Source organism: Nicotiana tabacum, chromosome 15, assembly GCF_000715075.1.
Source record: "Nicotiana tabacum cultivar K326 chromosome 15, ASM71507v2, whole genome shotgun sequence".
Lineage (NCBI taxonomy): Eukaryota > Viridiplantae > Streptophyta > Magnoliopsida > Solanales > Solanaceae > Nicotiana > Nicotiana tabacum.
The window spans coordinates 79,284,812-79,312,762 of record NC_134094.1 but is presented as its reverse complement, the minus strand read 5'-3'; the positions used below and the strand labels follow the sequence as shown (position 1 = coordinate 79,312,762).

General features: G+C 37.6%; 1 protein-coding gene across 1 annotated transcript; it reads left to right on the top strand.

The window, feature by feature from the left end:
• Positions 1-1,499: 1,499 nt before the first annotated feature.
• Positions 1,500-4,576, top strand: LOC107823916 (pectinesterase-like). The gene is made up of 3 exons (XM_016650629.2): positions 1,500-1,867; positions 2,523-3,046; positions 3,897-4,576. The coding sequence occupies exons 1-3, from the start codon at positions 1,500-1,502 to the stop codon at positions 4,574-4,576; spliced, it is 1,572 nt and encodes a 523-aa protein (XP_016506115.1).
• Positions 4,577-27,951: the final 23,375 nt, after the last annotated feature.

Here is a 27,951-nt window from a genome sequence, read left to right as displayed (position 1 = left end):
CTCGTTTATTTGGCTTGAATTGTCACATCATTTGACACATGGCATGAGCCTGGGCTTTAACATGGGCCAATAGTTATTTGGGCCTAATAAATTGGGTTTATCATTTGCAACCCAATTAAATGGACTAGCCTAATATATTTGGACTACTTATTAAATCCAATGTATTAGCCATAATATTTATTAGGACCTTTTTTAAAATTTAATATAGTCCAAAATATTTAGATTTAATAAAATTTAAATGTTTACAAATACAAGATTTAAAAGTTTTAAAATAAATTTACAAAGTTTAAAACTACAATAAAGTACTATAAGTCAATATATTAGTAACTCGATATATTTGAAATTAGTTTGAAAATTCTTAATTAAAGATAATATTATTTGACTCCCCAAATAATACAGATAGAGGAAGCCCTACCAAATACTTTGTCGAACATAATTTTTGGTTATCATTCATGTGCAGCAATCTTAATTTCCATGGATTTGCCGGGGCACACGTCTGTGTTTCTTTCATTCCAGATACGCTAATCTTTGAAAACAGTTAGTGGTAGAAGTGTCCTATATATGGCAAAAATTTGTTCCTATGACTTGTTCTTCAATTTCTCTACATTTTCCACGCGTACGTATCTAGTTTTCGGATACTATAGTAAATTAAGTTCAATATCAAGCTAAAACCTTATTAGTTCATGTTACCCACTATCGGGGATAAAGTAAGTTGGCACTTGGCAGTCATTTTGGAAAATTGATGAACATATTAGTTTGGAGCCTTAGACGCATAGGCGTATCTAGTGTACAACCATAACTTTTGCTCCTATCTTATATTTTTGTCCAAAAAATCACTAAATATGTACAAATAATAAATTTTGAACCCATTAAATTAGATAAAATATGAAAGAATTATGAAATCTGAACCCATAAAATTTAAATCCCGAATGCTCAGAGGAGCTTTAGTGACAAGAAAAATTCCAACCATCCTAGTCCTGCCCAGTTGGCACCTCACTACTTCACAATCAATTGTGCCTGAAATCTAAAAATGCTTTTATATACTTACTTTTTTCAAAGCATCTTATTAATCTTATTCTTAACAAAAGATAATACACAATAAAAAGGAAGTTTTCTTTATTTAAAGTGTAAGTTTACGCGCTGATCTTGACTCAATTGGATTAAAAATTCTGTCATTCTTCAAGCTGTAATGTAAGGAGTGGTTTGGGACGTGGACTAAATTATCCTGCAATTATAATCCTGGAATTATAATTCTGGACTAATTTATCCCATCTGGGAGGTGGTATAGTTTGAAAGGATAATGTGGGATAAAATAGAATATCCAGTATTAAGTCTAGGATTAAATTTATACTATATTTGATTGATGGCATAAATTTATACTGTCAATCAAACAAAATATAAATTTAATCACACACCTTATTCCGCATACCAAAGACTCCTAAATCTATAAATAGAGGGATTAATTGCACGTCGACCTGGACGAAACCAGTGTTACAACCATGGCTAATGTTCGTTCATTACTTCCCGTTCTCATGCTTTTTTCCTTTTGCTTTCCAGCTAATGCAATTTCCCCCTTGTCTTCAGAATCCTTTTGCAGCTACACACATTTCCCCGAATTTTGCAAATACACGTTACCGATCAACAACTCTGCTACTATTCAAGATTATGGCCGTCTCTCTCTTCACCATTCCTTATCAATGAATGACCATCTCCTTTCTTTGGTCAATGGCTATCTCTTTAATCTTCGATATGCATTGCCTGAAAGCACCATTCGTGCCCTTGAAGATTGCCAACTTCTCTGCAGCTTGAACCATGACTTTATTTTAAGCGCCATTCAATCCATCCATTCGACAAACACGCTTGAAAGGTTAAACTGTTTGAAAGAGCACACTTTAAATTACTTAATCATATTATCTATCAAAACTACCTCTTAAATTTGGTTTGATCCTCCTCTTTTTATCGGGTGGCTAGCGGATTAATACATTTAAAAGCCGATAACCGTTAAGCCAAATCGTTAAGAGTAATTAACCGCCCAATCCGCCCAATAAGCAGCCCTAGGTGCACTATTGTGAAGAAGTGTATCTAGAATTTATATTTGACGGGTTTAACTTTAGTCTCTTATATGTTTAAAATTATATATACTATTTGAAAATTTAGTTATGTTCACATATATATATCTATACTTTGTGCCGAAATCAAGACCGTTCAGAGTGGAATTTGAACCACTAATTTTACTTGTAGAGGTGCACCCAATAATACTTGCACCACGGGAGTCTTTGAGCATGGGAAACCTGATTGTGTAAAAAGGGAAAATTATACTCATTTTTACTCTATTTGCACAATATTTCAATTTTTCCCTGAAGTAAATTCAATTGAATGCCCTTGCCTTACTTTAGCTCACGTGAACCCATATCCATCAACTTGGATATGCCTCTGTTTGTATGTCCATCTTATCTAAAAAAGAATAAGTGGTTAGAGATTTGGCAAATTTTTATTTACTTAATTATGTTTTGTATCGACAGGTTACAAGCTGAAGACGTTCAACCTCTGCTAAGTGCCATACTAACCAACCAAGAAACTTGTTCCGATGGTCTCAAAGAAGTAGCTGCTGGTACAAGCGTGACAAATATGCTTCTATCTCCATTATCGGATGGGACCAAATCTTTTAGCGTTTCATTAGCACTTTTCATGCATGGTTGGGGTTATTCCGCCATATCAGAGAAGAAGTTTCCATTTTCTGGTGGAAGGAAACTGCTTCAGTCAAATGAATATGGTGTGAATGTGAATCAAAGGGTGGTTGTGAATCCTGATGGAAGTGGTAACTTCACAACTATTAATGAAGCTGTGGCTGCAGCTCCCAACTATACTGCTGCAGGCAATGGTTATTTCTTGATTCATGTGGTGGCTGGTGTTTACGAAGAATATGTTTCCATTCCCAGTAACAAACGGTATATTATGATGACGGGTGATGGGATCAACATGACTATTATTACTGGAAACAGGAGTGTGGCTGATGGTTGGACTACATTTAATTCTGCTACATTTGGTAAGTTCACTAAAATATCCATTTGAGCATTTTCAAGGTTTCTATCAGTTACTTTATGAAGTAACGCTATAAACTAAACATATTAATTTCGCGCATAAATTGTAAAACAAGAACTTACTTATTCTTCGTGAAGCGGAAGCGAAAATTTGAAACGAACCATGACTGGAATCAGTGGTCGGTGCTCGGTGGTGATTGTCACTTTGTGGCGGAGCAACCTCCAATACCATTGAGAAAGAGAACGCGTGTGGAGAGTCATTTTTTTATTGTACACTGTAAGTGTACTTACATAGGAAATACTAGGGTTAACTAAGCTAATAACCCTATTGGGCCTTATAGCTCCCCTCATGGGTGGATCCAAAATTTCCTGCACTTTATATTTTCCCATAGCTACCATTGACTTCGCGTTAAGCAGCAGTTAAGTATCTTAAGGTAATAAATATACAAATTCGAGAAACATTAGGGATTGTGTTTAGTTCATTGAAACCAGGCAGTCACTACAATTCTATGCAAGTCATGTCAGCTACTCATATTCAAAGTTCTAGTTGAAGCCGTAAGTGAAATGTTCCTATGTACGTATATATACTCGTTATCGCATTAATTTATGGAGAATTGTTTCTATGTCGTCATTTCTAAAATGGTTATATTGCATACTAGTTATATATAAGAACGCTCAATTTATTTTAACTTGTAAAGCATAGCAGGTTACATCCTGATCTTTTAGGTTATTACTCTCACTTATTATGAACAACATATGTAGTTATTTTTAGATGCCCTGAAAGTATAAATTTTATTTTTTTACACTACCGATATACATAATTTAAACCCTTAAATTGTTAACTTTCTTTTGCAGCTGTAACCGGGAAAGGCTTCGTTGCTATGAACATAACCTTTAGAAACACGGCAGGATCAATCAGGCACCAAGCGGTAGCTATAAGAAATGGTGCAGACATGTCCACATTTTATGGCTGTAACTTTGAAGGGTACCAAGACACCTTGTATACTCACTCCCTAAGGCAATTTTATAGGGAATGCGATATTTATGGGACAGTGGATTTCATATTCGGAAATGCCGCTGTAGTGCTCCAAAATTGCAACATTTATCCGCGTCTCCCAATGCCTAATCAATTCAATGCCATTACAGCACAAGGCAGAACGGATATCAATCAAAACACTGGAATTTCAGTTCAAAATTGCAGCATCAAAGCTGCCCAAGACTTGGCTTCTACTCAAACTTTTCTAGGGAGGCCATGGAAAGAGTACTCGAGAACGGTGTATATACAATCATTTATGGACAGTTTGATTGATCCGTCTGGTTGGTCTCCATGGTCGGGAGATTTTGCTCTCAATACATTGTATTATGCTGAGTATGCCAACACAGGGCCAGGGTCTGTGACTACTAATAGAGTCACTTGGCAAGGCTACCATGTGATAAATGACACAGATGCTGTCAACTTCACTGTTTCAAGTTTAATTCAAGGAGATGTTTGGTTGCCTGCAACTGGAGTTCCTTTTACTAGTGGCTTACTTTGATAAGGGGCTAATTTGTTTTTTGTTCTGCAATATGCAAATTCTTTGTTGATTAAACCTATTAAATTTTTATATGAGAGAGAATGTTGTCACTGAAGGATTTTATATTATTTGAGCCATAGTTCTATTTATACCACTATGTTTCTGTTTAGTAGAATATACAATATCCCAACCCCTCAATTTTAGCCTTTGCGTACTGTTTCATGCTCCAAGAACTTGGATAGGTTCGTATATTATTTTGGGGCTTGTCGGGATAGTTTGGATTGGAAACAACTTCTCTATTTTTATAAGGTAGAGATAAGGATTGCGTACACACTACTCTTTCCATACAACACTTGTGGAATTACACTGATTTATTGTTGTTGTTGTCGGGATAGTTTGGAGGGGTCCTAGGGTCTCGTGAGTTTTGACATATTTGGAGAAAGTTGAAACATTATTGAAAACCGGTGCTAGTGCAGCTGCAGAGGTGAGCCGCACCTGGGGCTGCACCTGCCCCCACGTGCATTATTAGGTGCCTATGCGCCTGGTGCCTTTTTAGGACAAAATCTCAGTTTAGTATAAATAGCTTCATTTTGTAATTTTAGTTCATTCTCCATTAATTTTAAGACTTAGGAATTCGGTTTTGAGGGGAATTGTGTTTTATTATTATCTATGACGTTGGGTAAGTAATTCTAACTTTATGATTATATCATGAATCCATCTATAGATTTACCTTAAAAACATGGATTGAAGGTGAATGATAATGAAACTTTATAGAAAACTTAGAATCACCTTAATATTAATTTGAATGCCTTAATGGACTTGAATTAAAAATCTAAGAATAGATTTGGACTCATAAAATTATGAGTAACTGAATTTTGATTTGTTTCAGAGTTTGATCACGTGGACTCAGGTTTAACTTTTTGGATTGACTTCGACTTCAACTTAGCATAAAATTGTGGAATAGAGTCATATGGCTTTGTTTGAACTTGTTGAGTATTCTGTTGCACAGATCGAGCTAGTTTGGAGGATATGGAGCGAGGTAAGGATATTACGAAACCAAGGTCGAAAAGATTGAAAAAATCAGTCATTCACAACCACTGATGAAGGATTCCTCGAAAAGTTAAGGATTACTAATCCTTTTTAGAAATCGAATGGATTCGGTCTTATACATACGCGAGGAAGGTAATCAAAAAAGAAAGAAATGAAGCTTTCTTAAGGAAGGTCTTATACATATTCTTAAGGAATGAAGCTTTCTTTGATCGAGGTAAGTTAAGGCTCTGACCTTAATGAAGAATTTTTCTCAAGTTGGCTTATTTGTAATCTACTACTTATGTGGGGTAATAGTATATATATGTAAGATGCTTTACTTTTTGTATGACTACTTGAGCATCTTATTCATGCTAGTATAATGTTATAGGCATCATTTACTTTTTGTATGACTACTTGAGTATCTTATTCATGCTAGTATAATGTTATAGGCATCATTTACCTGTTAGTTTAATATTCACATGTCATTTAACATTATGAAATTGATGTATATCGGATTACATGTTTAGGCTGTTGGTCATTCATTGTACATATGTTTATAAGTCGCATATAGGATTTCACAATTACTTGTGATTGCAGAACGTGAGTTGTCCGTGTGAATTATGATATACATGTTAGTTCGTTTATGCAATTAGATATTGCGTACGAATATGGACTCGTCCCTCATTATTTATTGTATCACCTGATTACCACGGGCAGTGTGCACACAACTGGATTGTTCGATACGTGGAGTGTTAGAGCATATGTAGTGCCATTTGATTGTAAAGTTTGAGTCTTTATCATATATTCTAGACTCATGTAGAAGCATTCAAATAAATGCTGCTTGATACATAAATTCTTTATATGCAGATTTGGTGCATTGATATATGCTTTTGATCATGTTATCAGAGAAAATAAACTTTTAATTTTTTACTTTTATCGTGCACTCTTGGTACGTGTTGGTGTACCCATACAACAAATTTACATTTTATTTGCAAGTTATGACACTGGTGCTAGCAGAGTCCAGGAGGGAGCTTACAAACTTATTTAGATACTTATAGTGGGAGCCACTTGGCCTAGCTTGCAGCACATTGGAGTCCTCTTCCTCTTTCATTACTGTTATTCATTCAAATAGTATATTATATTGAGATAGTTTTAATGACATTCCTTGAGATGCTCATGACTAGTTATAGTAGTTGTTAGGGGTTGTATCAACTATTTGCACATTGTGTTTGACTTAATATTGTCTTATTTATATTATTCCGTTAGGCTTTTTATGAAATATTATTTCTGTATCGTGGTTATCTGTATGACTAGTTCACTTGATATGTTTGGTTAGGTGCCACCATTGCCTAGGTGAATTGGGATGTGACAAAGTGGCACTAGAGCCTAGGCTCATGGGTCTTACGAGTCATGGGTAATGTCTAATAAAGTCTTGCTGATTGGTAGTGAGACGCATATATTTTATCTCTAAGAGGCTACATAGCATCTAGAAAACTTCCTTTTCTTTCTCTCTTTATCGTGAAACTTTGTTTTAGCTTAAAGTTTAAATCTTTTTATTTCATTCTCTCGCATATGGTGAGAATACATGCGTCTGTGTGTAATGAACTAACTCATCATTTTGATTTTTATAACTTTGATTCGTGTTTTGAAGATTCTCATAGATTGATTTAATATGTTATGACTTACGTGTATGGGTAATTTAGACCCCAAAGGGCTCGAGGATGTTTCGACACTATTGTTTGCAACTTGCTAGTTTAAGGAATATGAAGAGTAACCCTACCTCTCGATTCTAGTATTAGTACTTCACTTTATGTTTTGAAACCTTGGGTAGGTCCTTATAGTATTTTTGAACTTGTTAGAATGTTTAGTTTGGGAGCCGACATGCTCGGAAGAAGTTACATCACATTTGGAAACAAACTGACAGCTGCACCATGTGGTGGAGAGACTAAGTGAGGGACACTTAGTCTCTCCAGGGGTAAGGTGGTTTCATTCTTTGAAGACGACTTTTAGGACCCGCTATGGTCACTATGAGTTCCTTGTGATGTCTTTTGGGCTGACTAATGCCCCAACAACATTCTTGAATCTGATGAGGAGTATGTTCCAGCCATATTTTGATTTGTTTCTCATAGTATTTATTGATGATATCCTGGTGTACTCACGTAGCCAGGAGGAGCATGCACAATATCTGAGATTGTACTACAGAGGTTGAGGGAAGAGAAGCCTTATGCCAAGTTCTCCAAGTGTGAGTTTTGGCTCAGTTCGGTGGAGTTCTTAGGGCATGTGGTATCCAGTGAGGGGATTAAGGTGGATCTGAAGAAGATTGAGGCAGTTCAGAGTTGGCCTAGACTGTGTTCAACTATTGATATTCAGAGTTTTCTCGTCTTGGCCGGATATTATCGTTGCTTCATGGAGGGTTTCTCGTCTATTGCAGTGCCTTTGACCAGGTTGACCCAGAAGGGCGCTCCATTCAGGTGGTCGGATGACTGTGAAGAGAAATTTTAGAAGCTCAAGACTGCCTTGACCACAACTCCAGTTCTAGTTTTGCCTTCAGCATCGGGTTCTTATACAGTGTATTGTGATGCTTCTCGGATCGGTATTGGGTGTATCTTGATGCAAGAGGGTAGAATGATTGCTTATGCTTCACACCAGTTGTAGCTTCATGAGAAGAACTACCCCGTTCTTGATTTAGAGTTGACAGCCATTGTCCATGCATTGAAGATTTGGAGGCATTATCTCTACGGTGTGTCTTGTGAGGTATTTACAGATCACCGGAGTCTTTAGCACTTGTTCAAACAAAATGATCTAAATTTGAGGCAGCGGAGATGGTTGGATTTGCTAAAAGACAATGATATTACCATTTTGTATCATCTAGGGAAGGCCAATGCGGTGGCCAATGCCTTGAGTAGAAAGGTGGTGAGTATGGGTAGTCTTGCATACATTCCTGTTAGTGAGATACCGATTACGCCAGATGTTCAGGCCTTGGCCAATAAGTTTATGAGTTAGATGTTTCAGAGCCTTGTTGGGTTCTAGCTTGTGTGGATTCTCGGTCTTCTTTATATGAACACATCAGATAGCATCAGTATGACGACCCCCATCTGCTTGTCCTAAGGACATGGTTCAACACAGTGATGCCAAGGAGATTTCTATTGGGGATGACGGGGTGTTGTGGATGCAAGGTCAGAATTATGTGCCCAATGTGGATGGACTACGTGAGTTGATTCTTGAGGAGGCCCACAGTTTGCAGTATTCCATTCATCCCGGTGCTGCGAAGATGTAGCAGGACTTGAGGCAGTACTATTGGTGGAGGAGAATAAAGAAAGACATAGTGGGTTTTGTCGCTCGGTGAAGTACGAGCACCAGAGGCCAGGCGGTTTGCTTCATAGGCTTGAGATTCCTGAGTGGAAATAGGAGTGTATCATCATGGACTTCGTAGTTGGGCTCCCACAGACATTGAAGAAGTTTGATGCTATTTGGGTGATTGTGGAGCGGTTGACTAAGTACGTGCACTTCATTCTAGTTGGGAATACCTATTCTTCAGAGCGGATGGCTGAGATCTATATCTGCAAGATTGTTCGCCTTTGTGTGCTGGTGTCCATCATTTCAGATCGGGGCACGCAGTTCACATCCCAGTTTTGGAGAGTAGTGCAGCGAGAGCTAGGCACACGGGTTGAGTTGAGTATATCATTCCACCCTCAGATGGACGGACAGTCCGAGCGCACCATTAAAATATTGGAGGATATAATACGCGCTTGTGTCATGGATTTTGGGGGTTCTTGGGATCAGTTTCTGCCGCTTGCAGGGTTTACCTACAACAACAATTACCAATCTAGTATTCAGATAGCTCCTATGAGGCCTTGTTTGGGAGGCAGTGTCGGTCTTCGATTGGTTGGTTTGAGTCGGGTGAGGCTAGGCTATTGGGTACTGACTTGGTTCAAGATGCTTTGAATAAGGATAAGTTGATTTAGTATCGGCTTCGCACGGCACAGTCTAAACAGAAGAGTTTCGCCGATCGGAAGGTTCGTGATGTTGCTTACATGGTAAGAGACAAGGTATTGCTTTGAGTTTTACCCATGAAGGGTGATATGAGGTTCAGAAAGAAGGGAAAGTTGAGCCCTTGGTATATTGGGCCTTTTGAGCTGCTTGATAGGATTGGAAATGTGACTTACAAGCTTGCATTGCCACCTAGTCTATTGAGTGTTATCGTGCCCCTTTTTCTCTCAAAAGCGGGTTTCAACATGTGACAACTCTTTTAAATAGGTATTAAAAGATAAGAGTCGCCACCTAATGATTTTAAGGTGCGATAGGGCACTTATTTGCAGATAACTCTATTTTAAATAGTCAACGTCACCAAAGATTGGGTAAGAGCTCAAATTACCTCAAAGAGAAGGTGTTAGGAACTCTTCGAGGTCCACAACTCTGGGTCTCGGCCGAAGTTTACACTATGTGGGATTATCAGATTACAATTGTCCTAAATGATCATATGAGTGAGGAAAGATATGGAACTTAAAGGTTCTATTGTGAACAAGTGTAAAGGAAATCAGGCAACAATTAAAATATAAAGATAATCAATACAAGTCTTTGGAGGTTACAAGGTACAACCTAATTAGTCTATATTCGATGACTTAGTGTGAACAATAAACATATTGGGGGGGGGGGGTCCTAGGTTTTTTACCCTAAAGGATCACCCCATGCAACATAAATAATACTTTGCAACTCCCTTAAGGTAGGGGTTGCTCATACTATTCAGCGGGCACAAACCATCATCTCCCGCTACCCGATTACAATATTAAAGTTGTTTACTTAAAGGCGCTCTAATTCAATTCTGGGTCGTGTCCTATGCGTGCACTCCCCTTCCCATGCCTATGGTCCAGGAGGCTTTAGGACCTACTATTTGTTGGTTCTAGACTCTACTTAGGATTCTCAAAATAATAAAACTAGGCGCATATTCAAAACATATAGGAATTCACACAAAGACAATAAAAGGCTCAAGTTAACCTCCACACATAAACAACAAATGCACGCGGGCAAATTAGGCAGTAAATAATTTTAGAATTAAGAAGCATTAAGTCCTATAGGCATGATTCTGACTTCCAGCATTGCAGCTTTAGATTAACGGATTTGCAGATTAAAGGTATTACAAACCTATAGGCATGACATCTACATTGTTCGTGCAATGAGGCAGTAGGACTGTTCGAAACTCAGTGTTAACGACGTTTGATTTATAGACGTGCTGTCTCAGACGAGTAACAGTATCCTACAGGCAGGATTTCTAACAGTTGACAATTGAAATTGATTTTATAACACTTTATCCCAATAGGAATGTCATCTAAATTTGGCAATACAATAAAGAAATAAAGTAACTGATTAGTTGATTAAGATCCTATAGTCATGATATGTAGATGAGCAGTGTACTAAAAGTAATAGAAGCGACTGATTAATTGATTAGTTGAAGCCCTACAGACATGTTATCTAGATGAGTATTAACAAAAATATATGTTATTGTATCCTATAGGCATGTTGTCTAATAATTAAGCAAGACGTTTGATTCCTTTAGGCATGCTGTCTAAGAGAGCGCAGTAGTAGGCATGGAAACAGGTATAGTAATAACTTAAACTAGAATGCTTTGAATAATGTACAAGTATTAGACAAGCTAAGTGAAGTATGTGATTCATATACGCATGATTTCTATTAGTGTATAGAATCAAAGCATGTGAAATAAATAGCAAACAATACAATTAAATCCTATAGACATATTTTCTAGCTATTTATGCAAGAATTAGAACCCTCTGCCCCTTCCACTAATTTTCTCATTATTAATTATTACAAGTTATTACAGGCCCAAATGGAATAATACAAACTAAAATATGAACAGTTACAGAAGGAAACAACTATAAGCCCAATAGAACAGTGACAGGCCCAACATGGAATAACCTAGTGCTTTTTCTGGGCCTTCAATAGCTTTTCTTTCATACGACCAGTAGACCCAAATCCCACAGCTCATAGGAACAGTATAGTAAGTTTGAATCCAACGGCCAAGTCCAACAACATATATGACCAAACACCAGGCCCAAACGAATGACTTACATCCTAATAAGATGTCAAACTTGACCACACAAGCAACAAACTATATGCTGAATTAATTAAACAGAGCAAGAAGTCGAAACACTTAGTTCTTAGGATTGTAACACTAATTCTCACTAAGACATATAGACAAACTCATATGACATATTGGCAGGGCATACATAAGGCAAGTTCATGTTTGCATTTTAGAAGCTAGGGGACAATATTGATCATCATGTGATAGCAAACTATTTCAAATAAAGTTTCAAACAATAACATGGTCAGAACCATCCTAAAGCAACTTTAAAAAAAGGTTTGATCATGAAAGCTAGGAGAATTAGTAGAGTATAGCCTAAACATGAAGGTTCTAACATGAGAACAACTTAACAGAACAAATATATGATCGAACAATCACTTGACCGGGCAGGGGAGAACCTTAGTAGGCTAATCATCAGTCACAATACAAGAAGCACATCGATTTTAGAAGTAAGGCAAATAGGCATCAGATACAACAATGGTTGACCACATATAGAAAAGGCTAGTTGTAAAGTGTACTCTAAAGGTTTAACTAATACTGAGGAACGTCAACAAACACATAATAAAACATAAATTACTCGAGAACAAGTCGTAATGAATGGTAGAACCCTAGAGGCAGCAGGTTAGGCATGAATGATTTAGTAGAATATTTCCCAGACTATTTTAACAATCCATAGCAGGGCATAGAAAAACACTTAGGACTGGCCTCAGGTATCAACATAACATAGTAGAATAAACAAGTTTAGGAGAAATGGAGAATCATTCATGCTAGTACATATGGAAAATTCATCTCACGACTAGAATCCAGGCAAGTTCAGTATTGAGACATAAGAAAGACCTTAGAGTAAGAGCAGTTACAAACAAAGTGGCATAGTAGAGTAGTGCTTCATAGAAGTTTTAGGGACATGAATTAGGAGAACACATAATACAACCAAAGAGAGTAAAATTGTTGTGGCCAAGGAAACTTATTAGTCGTGAATAATCAAACAAGCAAAATAGTTCCAGTAATGTTTCAATGGTAGAGAGAGCACCTGAACCCCAATGTTCTCAGTATGTCAGAGTTCCCAAAGGCTTCAGATGAACCTAGGACAATGCTCACACTGAGAGAGGTTGAAATAGTCGGAGTCCGATGGCCTTGGCTTTCAGCCTGCCAAAATTGAGGTCTCAGAATAATATAGAATGAGTGAGAGAATAGTGATAGTAATAGTAGTCAAAAAATAGTAGTCCCGACTTAGAAAGGGGAACAGGGAAGGGGGTTTATATTGTAGTAAATATCAACACATAAAAGACTAAATATAGTCTATCGAACATAAATAAGGAAAGAGAAGCATGCAAATTCACTTAGAATCAATTTAGGAGAAAATTTTGAAAACCCTAGGCCTGGTAATGAGTGTATACAGACGAAATATCATCCAAATCTCGAAGGGTGAAGACGATTTCCCTTGATTCGGAGATTGGTATTTGCCAAAATAGGGAAAGTACTAAGTAACACCATAGCATTTTAGATAACAACGAGGTAATGCGTAAAAGGTAAGTATATCACATAAAGAATCCATGATTTGATCTGATTTGGAAAAGATTGGAAAAGGCGGCTAGGGTTTCTGAAGGAGGGAGGAGGAGAAAAGAGAGAAAATGGAGGCGACTGGGAAGAGGATTTGTCTCTAGGTTTTGGGTTAGGGAGCTATAAGGAGAATGGCTGGTTCATTATGTGTCGTTGATCAGTGAGATCAACAGTCAAGATTAAATAGTAAACGGGGCGGGTTGAACTAACCGGTCATTTGGTTGGGCTGTTGAGGCTTTAAATGAAGGGGGCTAAATGTTTGGGACTTTAATTTAGTCTGATATTAGCTTAGAATTAGGCTATGAAATTAAATATGCAAAAATAATTTAAAATAATTTATAAATAATAAAAATATTATTTATGCAGTAAAAGGATTGAAAATAATAGCCCAACATTATAAAAATATAATACAAAATGCTATTTTAGTATAACAATGTAAATAATGTAATTATGTATAGAATATAGGCTATTGTTGCAAAATTGTATAAATAGCTAAAAATACAAATGTAATTATATGAAATGAAGTAAAAATGTTATCAAATATATATGTGGGTGTAAATAATAAGTTTGGATGATTAAGTCATCACAAAATAATTTGAAAAGGGTAATTAATGAATATTTGAACAATTTAAATGCAAGAAACTCAATTTTAAATCCTTAAATATTATGGAAATTTATAGAAAATACTTATATGACTTTTTGTAAATTGGCGATGATGCAAAAAATGATATTTTGAAAAATATATATGATATTTGTAAAATATGAGGGCAAAGATGGGTATCAATATCTGCCCTATTTACCCGAGAATGATGAAAGAGTTGTCGGGTAAAGAAAATAATGACCAATTTTGTCCGAAATTATTGAGATGATGTGTTTTTTAAAAAAAAATTGAGGACCGAACCCTAGTTCTTGAGTTGCCTACATATCCCTGGTGTTACGGGAATCAGGCCGCGTGTAGTTCTAGATCCAACGACGAACGAATTTGATGGGGTTGTTATAAGAGTGGTCGTGTGTTTCGAAAAGGATCTTTTCGATAGGATAGTGTCGTGAGTTACGGATAATTTCGGATGGAGCTATGAATGCGAATTTGAATGTTGCATATATCCGAGATAATTGGGCGGTTACGGAATAAAGAGTAATCAATTACCGGTCGTTGGTTATGTTTGAGATAGTCAAAGGATGTGAACATTGTGAATAGAAACCGAAGCGAGAATTGCTCTTGTTTGTAGAACGGTTACCTCCTGCATCACCTGCAAAACTTAAGACACGATGCACGCGAATATATAGGGTTATTGCGAAACATTAAACATGATGCAAATTCCCTTCGGACCATGAGTGTTGTCTTTGGATGATGAAAATGATGTCCTTAGACCATGACGTCCTGGGCCATGAATCGTATGATACGAGATTTGTAGGCCATGAAATAGTGTCCTCGTGCCATGAGGAGGGTGCCTCTAGACTATGACGCCTTTGAATAATGATGTGTAGTTTGAAGATATCCTCAGGCCATGGCATGATATCTTCGGGCTATGAGGATGGTGCCTTCAGACTATGACGCATTCGAACAATGTGGCGATGTTTCAGGCCATGAAATGCAAAGATGCAGAGATATCGATCGTTTCATAGTGGGAACAGCTGATGCTCAGTTGTATGTGAGAACGAGACAAGGCAGCGCTTAGCCTTGTATGTGATGGGGAAGTGTTTAGCCCTATGCAGAGGAAGGCAACATTTAGCCTTATGCAATAATGGAGGCAATGCTTAGCCTCATGTAAGGTAATGGAGATAGTGCTTAGTCTCATGTAAGGGAAGGCATCGGTAGCCTTATGTAATAATGGAGGCAATACTTAGCCTCGTGCAATGTAATGGAGACAGTGCTTAGTTTAATGCAAGGGAAGACAGTGCTTAGCCTCGTGCAATATGATGGAGACAGTGCTTAGTCTCATGCAATAATGGAGGCAGTGCTTAGCCTCATGAAATGTGATGGAGGCAATGCTTAACCTCATGCAATGAATGAGGGCAGTGCTTAGCCCTATGCAGAGAAAGGTAGTGCTTAGCCTCATGCAATATGATAGAGACAGTGCTTAGTCTCATGCAATGAATGAGGGCAATGCTTAGCCGTACGCGGAGAAAGGCAGTGCTTAGCCTTATGCAATGATGAGGGCAGTGCTTAGCCCTATGCAAATAATGAGGGAAATGCTTAGCCCTATGCAATAATGAAGGTATTGTTTAGCCTTATGCCATGATGAGGGCATTGCTTAGCCCTATGCAATAATGGAGGCAGGTTTTAGCCTCATACAGAGAAAGGTGAAGATTAAATATGAGAAATAAAGTGATTCTTATCTTGATGCATTTGTACTTGGTGACTTCTATCAGTGGAGATAGCATTCTTGTTGTGTTTGTGGACATGCTTGTCATGTCGGTTATGCCTGCATCCAAAGAAAAATCGTGAGTTTTTTTTTTGAGTTTTTAGGGGAAAGGTTGGTTCGTGCCTTTGATTCTTCATTTTGCCTTTGCTCCTTGTCTTGCTGCCTTGTTCGAGCCATCATGGGTAACACCTAGCTACTATAGAAATGAAATTTTCGAAAATATGCACTTGTGATAAATCATTTGTGAAACATGTAGTTATTCAAAATATGTGATGGTGCATAAAATAACTAATTTTGTCGAATCTGGGATTGTGACACGCTTTGAGACATTTCAACCTCCTCAACTCGGAATTTTGAGGACCCTCCTCAAAATTCTTCCCCAGTTTAATGCATACTTCTGGTGATACACTTCTTGGCGATCTTTGACTTAATAAGATTGACAAAACTCGAAATCTTGCCCCAGTTCCTGACCATAGAGGGCAATGAAGATTTTATTATGATGTGACCGAACCTACAGGACTGCCTACGTATTCCCTCTTAAATGGGAATCAGGTCAAGCATAGTTCACTACATCAAAGAGAAAGTGCAAACATAATCTTAAACATAATATCTTTTGACTGCATCCAAATTGATAGGTTTTTGCCATATTTATCCATCTATCTCCGCGAGTATAAGCGCTTCTCCTGTCAGTACTCGGTGAACCATGTAAGGGCCTTGCCAATTAGGTGAGAATTTCCCTTTTGCTTCGTCCTGATGCGGGAAGATTCGTTTCAACACCAACTTCCCCGGTGTGAATTGTATCGATCTAACCTTTTTATTGAAAACCCTTGCCATTATATTTTGTTAGAGTTGACCATGACACACTGCGTTGATCCTCTCACCGTCAATAAGAGCCAGTTGCACATACCGGCCCCGTATCCATTTCGCATCGTTGAGTTTGGCCTCCTGTATGATTCTTAGGGAAGGAATCTCCACCTCGGCGGGTATAACGACTTCAGTACCGTAGAATAGTAAATAAGGTGTTGCCCCAGTTGACGTACAAACTGTGGTGCGGTACCCAAGCAAAGAATATTGTACCTTTCATGCCATTGATTGTAGTTGTCCATCATCTTCCTTAATATCTTCTTGATGTTCTTGCTGGCGGATTCTTCGTCTCCATTCATCTGTGGCCTGTACGCTGTAGAATTCTGGTGCTTGATATTAAATGTTTCATACATGGCTTTCATCAGATCACTGTTGAAATTGGCGGCATTATCGGTAATGATTGACTCAGGTACTCCAAATCGACAAATAATACGATCCCAAACGAAATATGCTACGACTTTCTTAGTCACAACCTTATAGGAAGCGGCTTCAACCCATTTTGTGAAGTAATCTATAGCCACCAAAATGAACATATGTTCGTTTGAAACATCAAATTCAATTGGTCTGATGACATCCATGCCCCAAGAAGAGAAAGGTCAGGATGAACTCATTGCATTGAATTCGTTGGGCGGCACTCGAATCATATCATGTACCTTGAATTGGTGGCACTTCTGTACATACTTCATGCAATCTTTCTGCATAGTCATACAGAAATACCCTACCCTTAATATCTTCTTGGCCAAAACGAACCCGTTCATACGAGGTCCGCAGGTTCCGGCGTGTATTTCTTTGAGCAATCTAGATGCCTCCTTGGCATCGACACATCGCAGCGACCCCAAGTCAGGAGTCCTTCTATACATAATTCCTCCGCTCTGAAAGAAGTGGTTGACCAATCTTCGGAGCGTACGATTCTGAGTGTGTGTAGCATTCTCTGGGCATTCTCCTTTATCTAAATACTCCTTGATATCGTGGAACCATGGATTTCCGTCAAATTCTTCTTCAACATGAGCACAATAAGGTGGCTACTTATGAATCTCAATCAGAATATGATTGATGAAATTCTTGTCTGGATGTTGTATCATGGAATACAAGGTAGCCAATACATCTGCGAACTCATTCTAAATCCTTGGAACATGTTTGAATTCTATCTTCGTGAACCTCTTAATCAAATCTTGAACACAATGTAGGTATGGAAATATTTTAGTGTTCTTGGTAGCCCATTCTCTTAGTACTTGGTGTACCAATAGATCTGAATCTCCGATTACCAGCAACTCCCGAACATTCATGTTGATGGCCAATTTGAGTCCCAAGATGCAAGCCTCATATTCTTCCATATTGTTGGTACATGGGAACCTGAGCTTTGCGAATATCGGATAATGTTGACCGATTTATGATACTAAAACAACTCCGATGTACACTCCCTTGAAGTTGGCTGCTCCATCGAAAAACATCCTCCAACCATAATACACCTCGGCAATATCTTCGCCTACAAACGACACTTCCTCGTCGGGAAAATATGTCTTCAATGGTTCTTATTATCCATCCACGGGATTCTCTACCAGGTGATCTGTCACGACCCAAAATCCTATTAGTCGTGATAGCACCTAACCCAACCTGTTAGGTAAGCCAATTTCCAACTATCCAATTCTAATGAAATTATTAAAAGAAAATTATCTAAAACTGATACATCTCCCCAAGAACCAGTAGTACAAATCATGAGCTTCTAAGAATAGAGTATACAAAGCGAAAATGAAATAAATACATAGTCTGTTTGAATATTACATAAACAGAGCTTTTATAAATCTAAGGCTACCCTGAACAAGAGGTAGCTACAACAGGAACGCAGGTACATCTTCAAGTCCCACAACCATCGAGCACAGCAACAACAACAGCCAACATCTGCACGCAATGTGCAGAAGTGTAGTATCAGTACAACCGACCCCATGTACTGAGTAAGTAACAAACCTAGCCGTAGGTTAAAAGTAGTGACGAGCTTCTACCAAGGTCGGGTCCACAACAAATAGTACACAACAATCCATAACAACATAAAGCAAATAATACTAGAAATAACTCAGGAATAAAATACTCAGCCAAATAATGATTTCAAAAATTATAGTTCTTCCTTCCAAATATCTCAGTGAAAACCCAAATCGTTTGCCGAAGATTCCAATAATATAAATAGTTTGAAAACAATAATTTCTCCAAAAATATTCTCAATAATAAATAATATATTTCATTTTCCTTCCGGATAACCCGTGTAAAACAAATGCATCACTATGCCCATCTGTCAACAATGTGTGAAAACTCATGAATGATGTGATGTTGTACAGCATGAGGAAAAATACATCTCTATGCCTGTATGTCATGTGTGCATGCCAATGCAATTCAACTCAATGATAAAAATCATAAACAGCCCCTCGGGAAGAACATCACTCATATACAGCACCTCGGGCAAACCTCACAGTCACTCGTGCCACTCGGGCAAACCTCACAGTCACTCTTGCCACTCGGGCATACCTCACAATCACTCTTGCCACTCGGGCATACCTCACAATCACTCTTGCCACTCGGGCATACCTCACAATCACTCATGCCTCCCAGTCACTCGTCACTCGGCACTCACACTCAGTAGGTACCTGCGCTCACTGGGGGTGTGTACAGACTCCGGAGGGGATCCTTCATCCCAAGCGCTATATCAAGCCAAATCATGGCATAAATCACTCAGGTATGCTACAGGCGGGCAGCCCCGATCTACACTCATCCTCACAAATCAGGCCCTCGGCCGATATCAAACATGCTGCGGCGTGCAGCCCGATCCTATGAATATGCAACATGCTGCGGCGTGCAGCCCGATCCCATAAATGTGCAACATGCTGCGGCGTGCAGCCCGATCCCATAAATATGCAATATAAAAATCAGGCCCTCGGCCTCACTTAGTCATAAACCTCTCAAGCCACTCGGGCATCTCAGTAAAACAGGGCATTCGGCCCAAAACATTTATATGCATCAAAATGGAGTCATAAAACTGAGTTATGATATGTAATGAAATGAATATGACTGAGTGTGACTTTTCAATTTAACACAATAATTCACAGCGATATGACCTCTGTGGGTCCCAATAATACTGGCACATAGCCTCAACATGATTTGTAATATGCTTTTCAGATCAATTTCTTTAACACATAACACCGCATGAAAAATACCAAGGTTATTTAACTATAATATTCCACATAAACAATTATGTCACAATTTCTATAGTGCACGCCCACACGCCCGTCACCTAGCATGTGCGTCACCTCCCAACAATTCACAAAATACATATATTCAGGGTTCATACCCTCAACTCCAAGATTAGAAGAGTTACTTACCTCAATCCAAGCAAATTCTCTATTCCAATAAACCTTTTCCTCGTGATTCGGCCTCCAAACACCTTGAATCTTAGTCAAAATAATTCGATACAATCAACACGAGGTATAGGAATCAATTCCATATGAACATGCTAATTTTTATAAAAATCCGAAATTTAGCTCAAAAATAGCCCATGGGACCCACGTCTCGGAACCCGACAAAAGTTACAAAATCTGAACACCCGTTCCGATACGAGTCCAACCATACAAAAATTATCAAATTCCGACATCGGATTGACCTTCAAATCTTCATTTTACATTTTTGGAAGATTTTACAAAAAAACAGATTTTTCTTCCATAAATTCATGATGTAAATGAATATGGAATCATCAAATATAATCAATATAGGATAAGGAATACTTACCCCAATGTTTTCCCATGAAAATCGCCCAAAAATCGCCTAAACCGAGCTCCCCAACTCTATTTTTGTCAAAAATGGTCAAAAAACCCGTTTTATAGACCCTCAGATGTTTCGGGCGTCACAGGTAGCGTGGGGCGCTGCCTGTGGCGCAGTTTCCAGTACCCAAAAATTTCCAGTGCTAGGGCTAGTGCCCCACGCTACCCTGGGCGCTCGCGGCGACGAGAAATCTCCTCCGATACGAAAATGGGCATAACTCTCTCATACGATGTCCGAATTCAACGATTCTTTTTGCTATGGCTCCATAATTTCAATACGGATCTAATAATTCAATCAAAACTGAATTTGGAGCTCATTTGATTGATGTGATACCACATATTCTTGAAGAATCGACATCGAAACATAGAAAATCAATCCGGAATGAACTCAAATTTTGTGTACAAGTCATAATATCTCGTAGGAAGTTATTCGAAACTTCAAATAGTTGAAAGGAGAGTAATTACTCAAAATGACAAGTCGGGTCGTTACATGATCATCCAATACTTGACCCTTGACCACCTTCTAAGTCACATAGATGATGTCGAACTCACTTACCAATATATGCCACTTTGCTAACTTACCCATAGGCATGAGTTTCTAAAAGATGTATTTTAGTGGATCCATCCTTGCTATGAGATACGTGGTGTATGCACAAAAATAATGTCTCAACTTCTGGGCTATCCATGTCAAAGCACAACAAGTGCTCTCTATCAAAGAGTACCGGGCCTCGTAAGGTGTGAACTTCTTACTCGGATGCTATATCGCTTGCTCTTTTCTCCCGGATTCATCATGTTGCCCGAGGACGCAACCAAAAGCTCTATCCAACACAGATAGATACTACATCAAAGATCTTCCTGGCTTTGGCGGGACCAACACGGGCGGCTTAGACAAGTACTCATTGATTTTGTCAAAAGCCTTTTGACATTCTTCGGTCCAACTCGCCGCAACATATTTCCCCAGCATTTTGAAAATCGGCTCACATATCACCGTTGACTATGCTATCAAACGACTAATATAATTGAGGCATCCCAGAAAACTCATCACAACCTTCTTGTTCTTTGGCGGTGGCAAGTCCTGAATAACTTTGATTTTTGACGGGTCTAGCTCAGTACTGCGGTGACTGACGATGAAGCCTAGCAATTTCCTAGCAGGGACTCCAAAAGCACACTTTGCAGGATTTAGCTTTAGATTGTACTTTCGAAGTTAGTCGAAGAACTTCTTCAAGTCTGCTATGTGATATGAACTTCTCTTAGATTTGATGATAACATCATCCACGTACACCTCTATTTCCTTGTGTATCATGTCATGGAAAAGAGTCATCATGGCCCTCATGTAAGTAGCCCCAAAGTTCTTTAAATTGAATGTCATCATTTTGTAACAATATATCCCCCATGGCGTGATAAATGGTGTCTTTTCAACATCCTCTTCGTCCATTCAAATCTGGTGGTATCCTGCAAAGCAATCCACAAAGGATTGGAGTTCATTCTTGGCATAATTGTCGATTAGTATGTGTATGTTAGGCAATGAGAAATCGTCCTTAGGTCTTGCTCTGTTAAGATCTCGATAGTCAACACACACCCTACCTTTCCCATCCTTCTTTGGAATTGTCACAATGTTGGCTAGCCAGATTGGGTTTTTAACCACTCGAAGGAACTTGGCTTTGATTTGCTTGGTAACCTCTTCCTTTATCTTCAGACTCATATCCAGCTTCAATTTCCTGAGCTTCTATTTTACCGGTGGACACATGGGGTTGGTAGGTAGCTTGTGAGACACTATGGATGTGCTTAACCCCGTCATGTCATCATATGATCGTGCAAAAATATCTTCATACTCTTTTAGAAACCTGATGTCCTCTTCCTTCTCTGATGGTGTTAGATGAATGCTTATGCGAGTTTCCTTGTCCGTTTTGGAATCACCTACGTTAACTGCCTCAGTTTCTTCCCAATTGAACTTTGGTTTGTTCTCAAAATTCTCTACTTCTTTGACAATTTCCTCAGGTATTATATCATCTTCCAAATCTTCCGAATCACTTTTCTTATGTTGCATTGTCTCATTACATGTCACAGTTGTAGGTTCATCAGGATATGTAATAATTATGCTGAAAAGAATGTAGAAAGACAATAATAAATAAACAAAAAGCAATATTGCATTAATAAAACTTAAAATTTTCAACAAGTACGACTCGATGGCTCGAGTAAATATTTCAAAAAACAAAATACTGAAAATGTCTTAAATGTCCAAAAACAATTTTAAAACAAATCATGCTAATTCTGCCAAGGCTACCCAGGTACTCGGCGACCCGGGATGGTGCAACAGTCCAGTTCTTGAGAACGGTTCCTTCTCCCATTGTCTGAATGGTAAGGTCTTCCTCCTCCTCCTCCTCCTCCTCCTCCTCCTCTAAGATTGCACTATAGTCCATGTCTTCCTTGTCCAGAAACATCTTCCTCATATCGGCTAAAACCTCATCTTCCTCGGATCCCTAGATTACATCAGTCTGGAAGAATGTTTGGTGCAGCGGTGGTATGGGTTGTTCCAATGGGTAGTAATCGGTATGCCACAATGGCGTCCAATCCTGGTATTCTTGCACAGTGTTTTCATACCTGAGACCAAAGGTTGTGCCATGATATTGCGATCGTATTAGTTCTGTGATCCCCTGGAGCTTTCGGCCAAGACCCTTGCCTTGTTCATACCCCAACCATATCAGTATGCTTTCTATATTGTTGCTTAACCATCGATCCTTCTCAATTGCATTTACTCGCTCAATGTGGTGGTATGTTTCTCATCCTAATTTCCTCATATTTTTGACGACTGGCACAGTCTGGTTGGTGTAGATAGGGTTGCTTCCATCTCTATGAATGATCACCTCTTGATGATTCCACTCGAATTTCACAGCTTGGTGCAAAGTAGAAGCGATTTCCCCAGCTGTATGTATCCATAGTCATCCCAATAACAAGTTGTATATGGCGGACGTCGAACCAGGTCAGGCCCATCTGCAGATCAATGTTGATTTCTCTAGTAGTGTCTCTCTGAGATCCATCGAATGCCTTCACATTCATGCTTCCCATCCGTGTCTCATGTAGTCCTTTACCCAATCTTTTCAAAGTGGTCAGCGAGCATTTGTTTAGGCTCGAACCCCCGTCTATCATAACCCTAGCAATGAACTTGTCTTCAAATTGCACAGTGTTGTGCAATGCTTTGTTGTGACTCAACCCTTCTGGCGGTAGCTCATCTTCGTGGAAAGTGATTCTCCAGTACCTATCCTACCATATTTGCTATCTCCCCACTAGTGATACCAGTATACACATAAGCTTCATTAATACTTTCATCAAGGCATTCTTGTGCGCATCTGAATTTTGCAATAACGACAAGATGGATATCTGGGCTGGAGTCTTGTTCAGGTGATCAACAATAGAGTACTCCCTCACCTGTGTCTTTATCCAATGATCATCAGTGCCTATATCAACGCCAAGTGGCTTAGATGTAGTTTCTTTGCTTGTTCCTCCAAGATTCTTAAGTGTATAAACTATGCCTATTCTGGTCATACCTTGCGCAACACTTGTCTCTTCCATCTTGGATTTTCCTTATCTTCTTGCCTCTGCCACATAATCCCATGGGATGGCATCAGACTTATATGATGGTGTTTGAGATACCATCACAGTGAAAGGTGTAGCTACCTCGACCTCAAACAGTGTCTGGGTTTGTACCACAATCGGCGAGAGGGTGACACGAGATGTTTTAGGAGTATCCCCCTCTCGAATAAGTCTGATGGATCCCTCCTGATCCCATTCCACATTAGTTTCTATCACATTAACTCCCTCGCCCCTAAGGGTGGCAAGTGGGCCGGTCCAGGCCCGGGACCGTCCCGGGACCGCGGGCCAAACGGGCTAAACGGGCCAGGACCGTTTGGCCCGGTTTTAGTGGGCCTGTCCGATCTTGTGGGCCGGTCCTATGATTTGGGCCCGTCTGGTCCCTTAGCGGGACAAACGATCCCAACGGCTATTTATAAAATAGCCATTTAATCCCCCCAAATTTGTTTTAATCCCAAACTTTTTATAATTATATTTTTTCCCTATTTTCAACTATAAATACCCCATCATTATTTCATTTTTTCTTACAAAATCATTAATCTATCACAAATCTCTCTCTAATTTACTTCTATAATTGCTACTATTGCTTACTTTATTGTTACAATTTGTGAAACAATTGTAAAGTTGGTGAATTGAAGTCTTCAACGATAATCAATTTCCAACAAGTTGTTCGTCAATTCGGTAAACTCGTTCCAACTCTTAAGTTTTAATATTATAATTTTATTTGTTTTGATTTACTTTGCTTGATTAATTAAGATGGCTTATTCCTTGAAAAATATGTTTAGTAAAAATAAGGGAAAATCGAAGAGTGGTGAATCTAGTGGCCAATCTGTTCCTCCTTAACTTCCCCCGACTCCCCGACCCAAACCTGTTACCCGTCCTACACCTCCTATTCTTGATAGCGATAATAGTTTATTACAATTTACCGAGAGTAAATTTTTCCATAATATTGCACCCGGTGAACAATTAAACCATGAATATATGAATGCTCTTTATGGTAATTCAACTATTGATGAAAATGATGATGAAGAAATAGATTTTGATGAAACGCAACCGGATGATGATACACCCACTAGTCCTGCTCCTGAAGTTAACCCAACTAATAATAATCCAGATGATCCCCAGTCTGACCCTCCTGTTAGTGCCCCTACTTTTTTTAGACAACCTTCTAAACGGGCAGAAACATGTCTTGTTTGGCAATTTTTTACTCAACTAAGAGAAAAAATAGGGCTAAGTGTAAAACTTGTGGCAAAGAGTTAGTTTTTCAATATGTTGGAAGTCGGGGGGGGGGGACGGGAAGTTTGACTAGACACATATTGCTACACCCTCAAGATAAAGCTAGATATTTTCGTATGAAAGCTTTGGCTGAGGGGACAAGTGCACCTAGTCAGGCTGACCTTAGTACCGGGTCAAATCAATTTCAACCGGGAATTAACACTGTTACCGGTGGTATTTTATATTATGATCCAAAAAAAGATCGGGAAGAATTGGCAAAAATGGTTACTGTTATGTGCTTACCCTATAGTTTTCCTTCTAACCCCCACTTTGTGCATTATATTAGAAAAATTTATAATCCTACTTATAAAGGTTTTCCTCGCACAACCGTAAAGAGTGATATTTATAAATATAAACATGAATATGAACAATATTTGCGCTATTTATTTACTCATATAAATTGTCGTCTTGCTATTACAACTGATATTGGTAGAAGTGGTAATGACTGTGATTACCTTACTGTTACCAGTCATTGGATTGATGAGCATTGGATAATGCAAAAGCGCATTATTGCTTATAGAATAATTAATTCACGTCACACAGGGCAGTTTATTTCTAGCACGATTGCGGATATTTGTAGATATTTTTGCATTAGTGATAAAATAATGTCAGTTTCAATGGATAATGCTACTAGTAACACAAATGCTGTAGCCTTGCTTACCACTACACTAAGTCCTGTATTTAGTAACATTTTTCATGTTAGATGTATTTGTCATATTTACCATTTAATTGTGGGTGATGGTATGCGAATTTTAAATATTGAAATTGAAAAGGTTAAAATGGCTCTTAATTGGATTTTTTTATTCAAACCATCGAAGTAGACTTAGAGAATATTTTAAAAGATGCGATGAATTTGGCCTAAGAGAAAGAAAGGTTCCTAAACCTTGTCCAACTAGATGGAATTACATGTATGAAAGTTTAGTTATTGCATATGAATATAGAAACCCCATAAACTCAACGTTTAATGCTCATGTAAGTGATGATGATGAGCACCTTACAAATGCGGATTGGGCTAATGTTAAAATGCTTGTAGATTTTTTAGAAAAATTCCAAATTGCTACAAATAAATTTTCTGGGCAATATTATCCTACTATTTCTAACCGTTTAGTTTATATTGCAGAACTTGCAAATTTGTTTGATCATTTTTCAGAGGGTGGGGAAATTTATCAACTTGCTATTGATTCAATGAGAAAAAAGTTTAAAAAATATTTTTTCCCCTATTCCCCCTATTTATGGTATTGCTGCATTGTTAAATCCTACTATAAAATTAGGAGGTCCTCAATTTTGGTATGAAACTGTTTATAATGGTTTAGCACTTGAAGATGAGGAGTTGTCTATACTTCCGGACACAATAGCCTCAATTAAAATAAATGTTCAAACTATTTATAATGCTTATCAAGTTGTATTAGATCATGCTAGACCAAATATTCCAACTCCTTCTTCTTCTAGTTCTCAATCATCTAAAAGAACTGCGGGAGTAAGAGCACTTAGTGCTTGGGCAGGGTTCAGGGGTTCTCAAGGTTCTAGTACTAGTGATTTTTCACAACTAAATGAGCTTGAAGTTTATTTGTCACAGGAAATTGAGGAACTGAATCCCGACGGCTCCTTTAATATTTTGGAATGGTGGAAGGACAAAGAAAAACACTTTCCGATTCTTTCAAGGATGGCCTGAGATATTTTAACATTCAAACTTCAACAGTGGCATCAGAGAGCGCTTTCAGTCAAGCAAGACTTCAACTCGGTGATTATAGAGCATCTATGAGGGAGAGCTTGAAACAATTAGTACTTTTCAGAGATTGGATCCGTTCGTAAAGAAGAAATTTTGGACTTGCTGAATCACAACCAGAGGTAGACGACGCTTACGAAGAAATGCTAGCTGAACTTGCGGAGGATGATGCTTCGCCTGGAAGCGGTGATGACCAAGCTTCATTTCCGCCACCACCAACGGAAATTCCTCCGGACCTTGAAGGATTTATGAAATTTGTAAGAGATACCATGTAAATTAATATGTAACTTGTATTTTGGCACATCTTGATTAGTTTCTTTTTCTTCTCAATGGTGGTATTAGCACCTTGTTGTGCTCATTCCATAGGGGGGAGAAAAACTAAGAAAGATATTTCCATAATTTTTAATGCTATAATAAAAATATAACGCATTGATTTGAATATTTCTTTACAATATTTTTGTCTTTTTATATATCTTAAGCTATACATATAGTATAATATAGTATAGTATAGTATAGTATAGTATAGTATAGTATAGTATAGTATAGTATAGTATATAATATACTATATATATATATATATATATATATATATATATATATATATATATATATATATATATATATATATATATATATATATATATATATATATATATATATATATATATATATATATATATATATATATATATATATATATATATATATATATATATATATATATATATATATATATATATATATATATATATATATATATATATATATATATATATATATATATATATATATATATATATATATATATATATATATATATATATATATATATATATATATATATATATATATATATATATATATATATATATATATATATATATATATATATATATATATATATATATATATATATATATATATATATATATATATATATATATATATATATATATATATATATATATATATATATATATATATATATATATATATATATATATATATATATATATATATATATATATATATATATATATATATATATATATATATATATATATATATATATATATATATATATATAT

What these genes read in the sequence shown, in the direction of transcription:
- LOC107823916 (XM_016650629.2), top strand. Translation starts at nt 1,500, where the DNA reads ATGGCTAATGTTCGTTCATTACTTCCCGTTCTCATGCTTTTTTCCTTT. An exon ending in TCGACAAACACGCTTGAAAG is followed by an intron (nt 1,868 to 2,522) that starts GTTAAACTGTTT and finishes TTGTATCGACAG; the next exon opens with GTTACAAGCTGAAGACGTTC. An exon ending in ATTTAATTCTGCTACATTTG is followed by an intron (nt 3,047 to 3,896) that starts GTAAGTTCACTA and finishes TTTCTTTTGCAG; the next exon opens with CTGTAACCGGGAAAGGCTTC.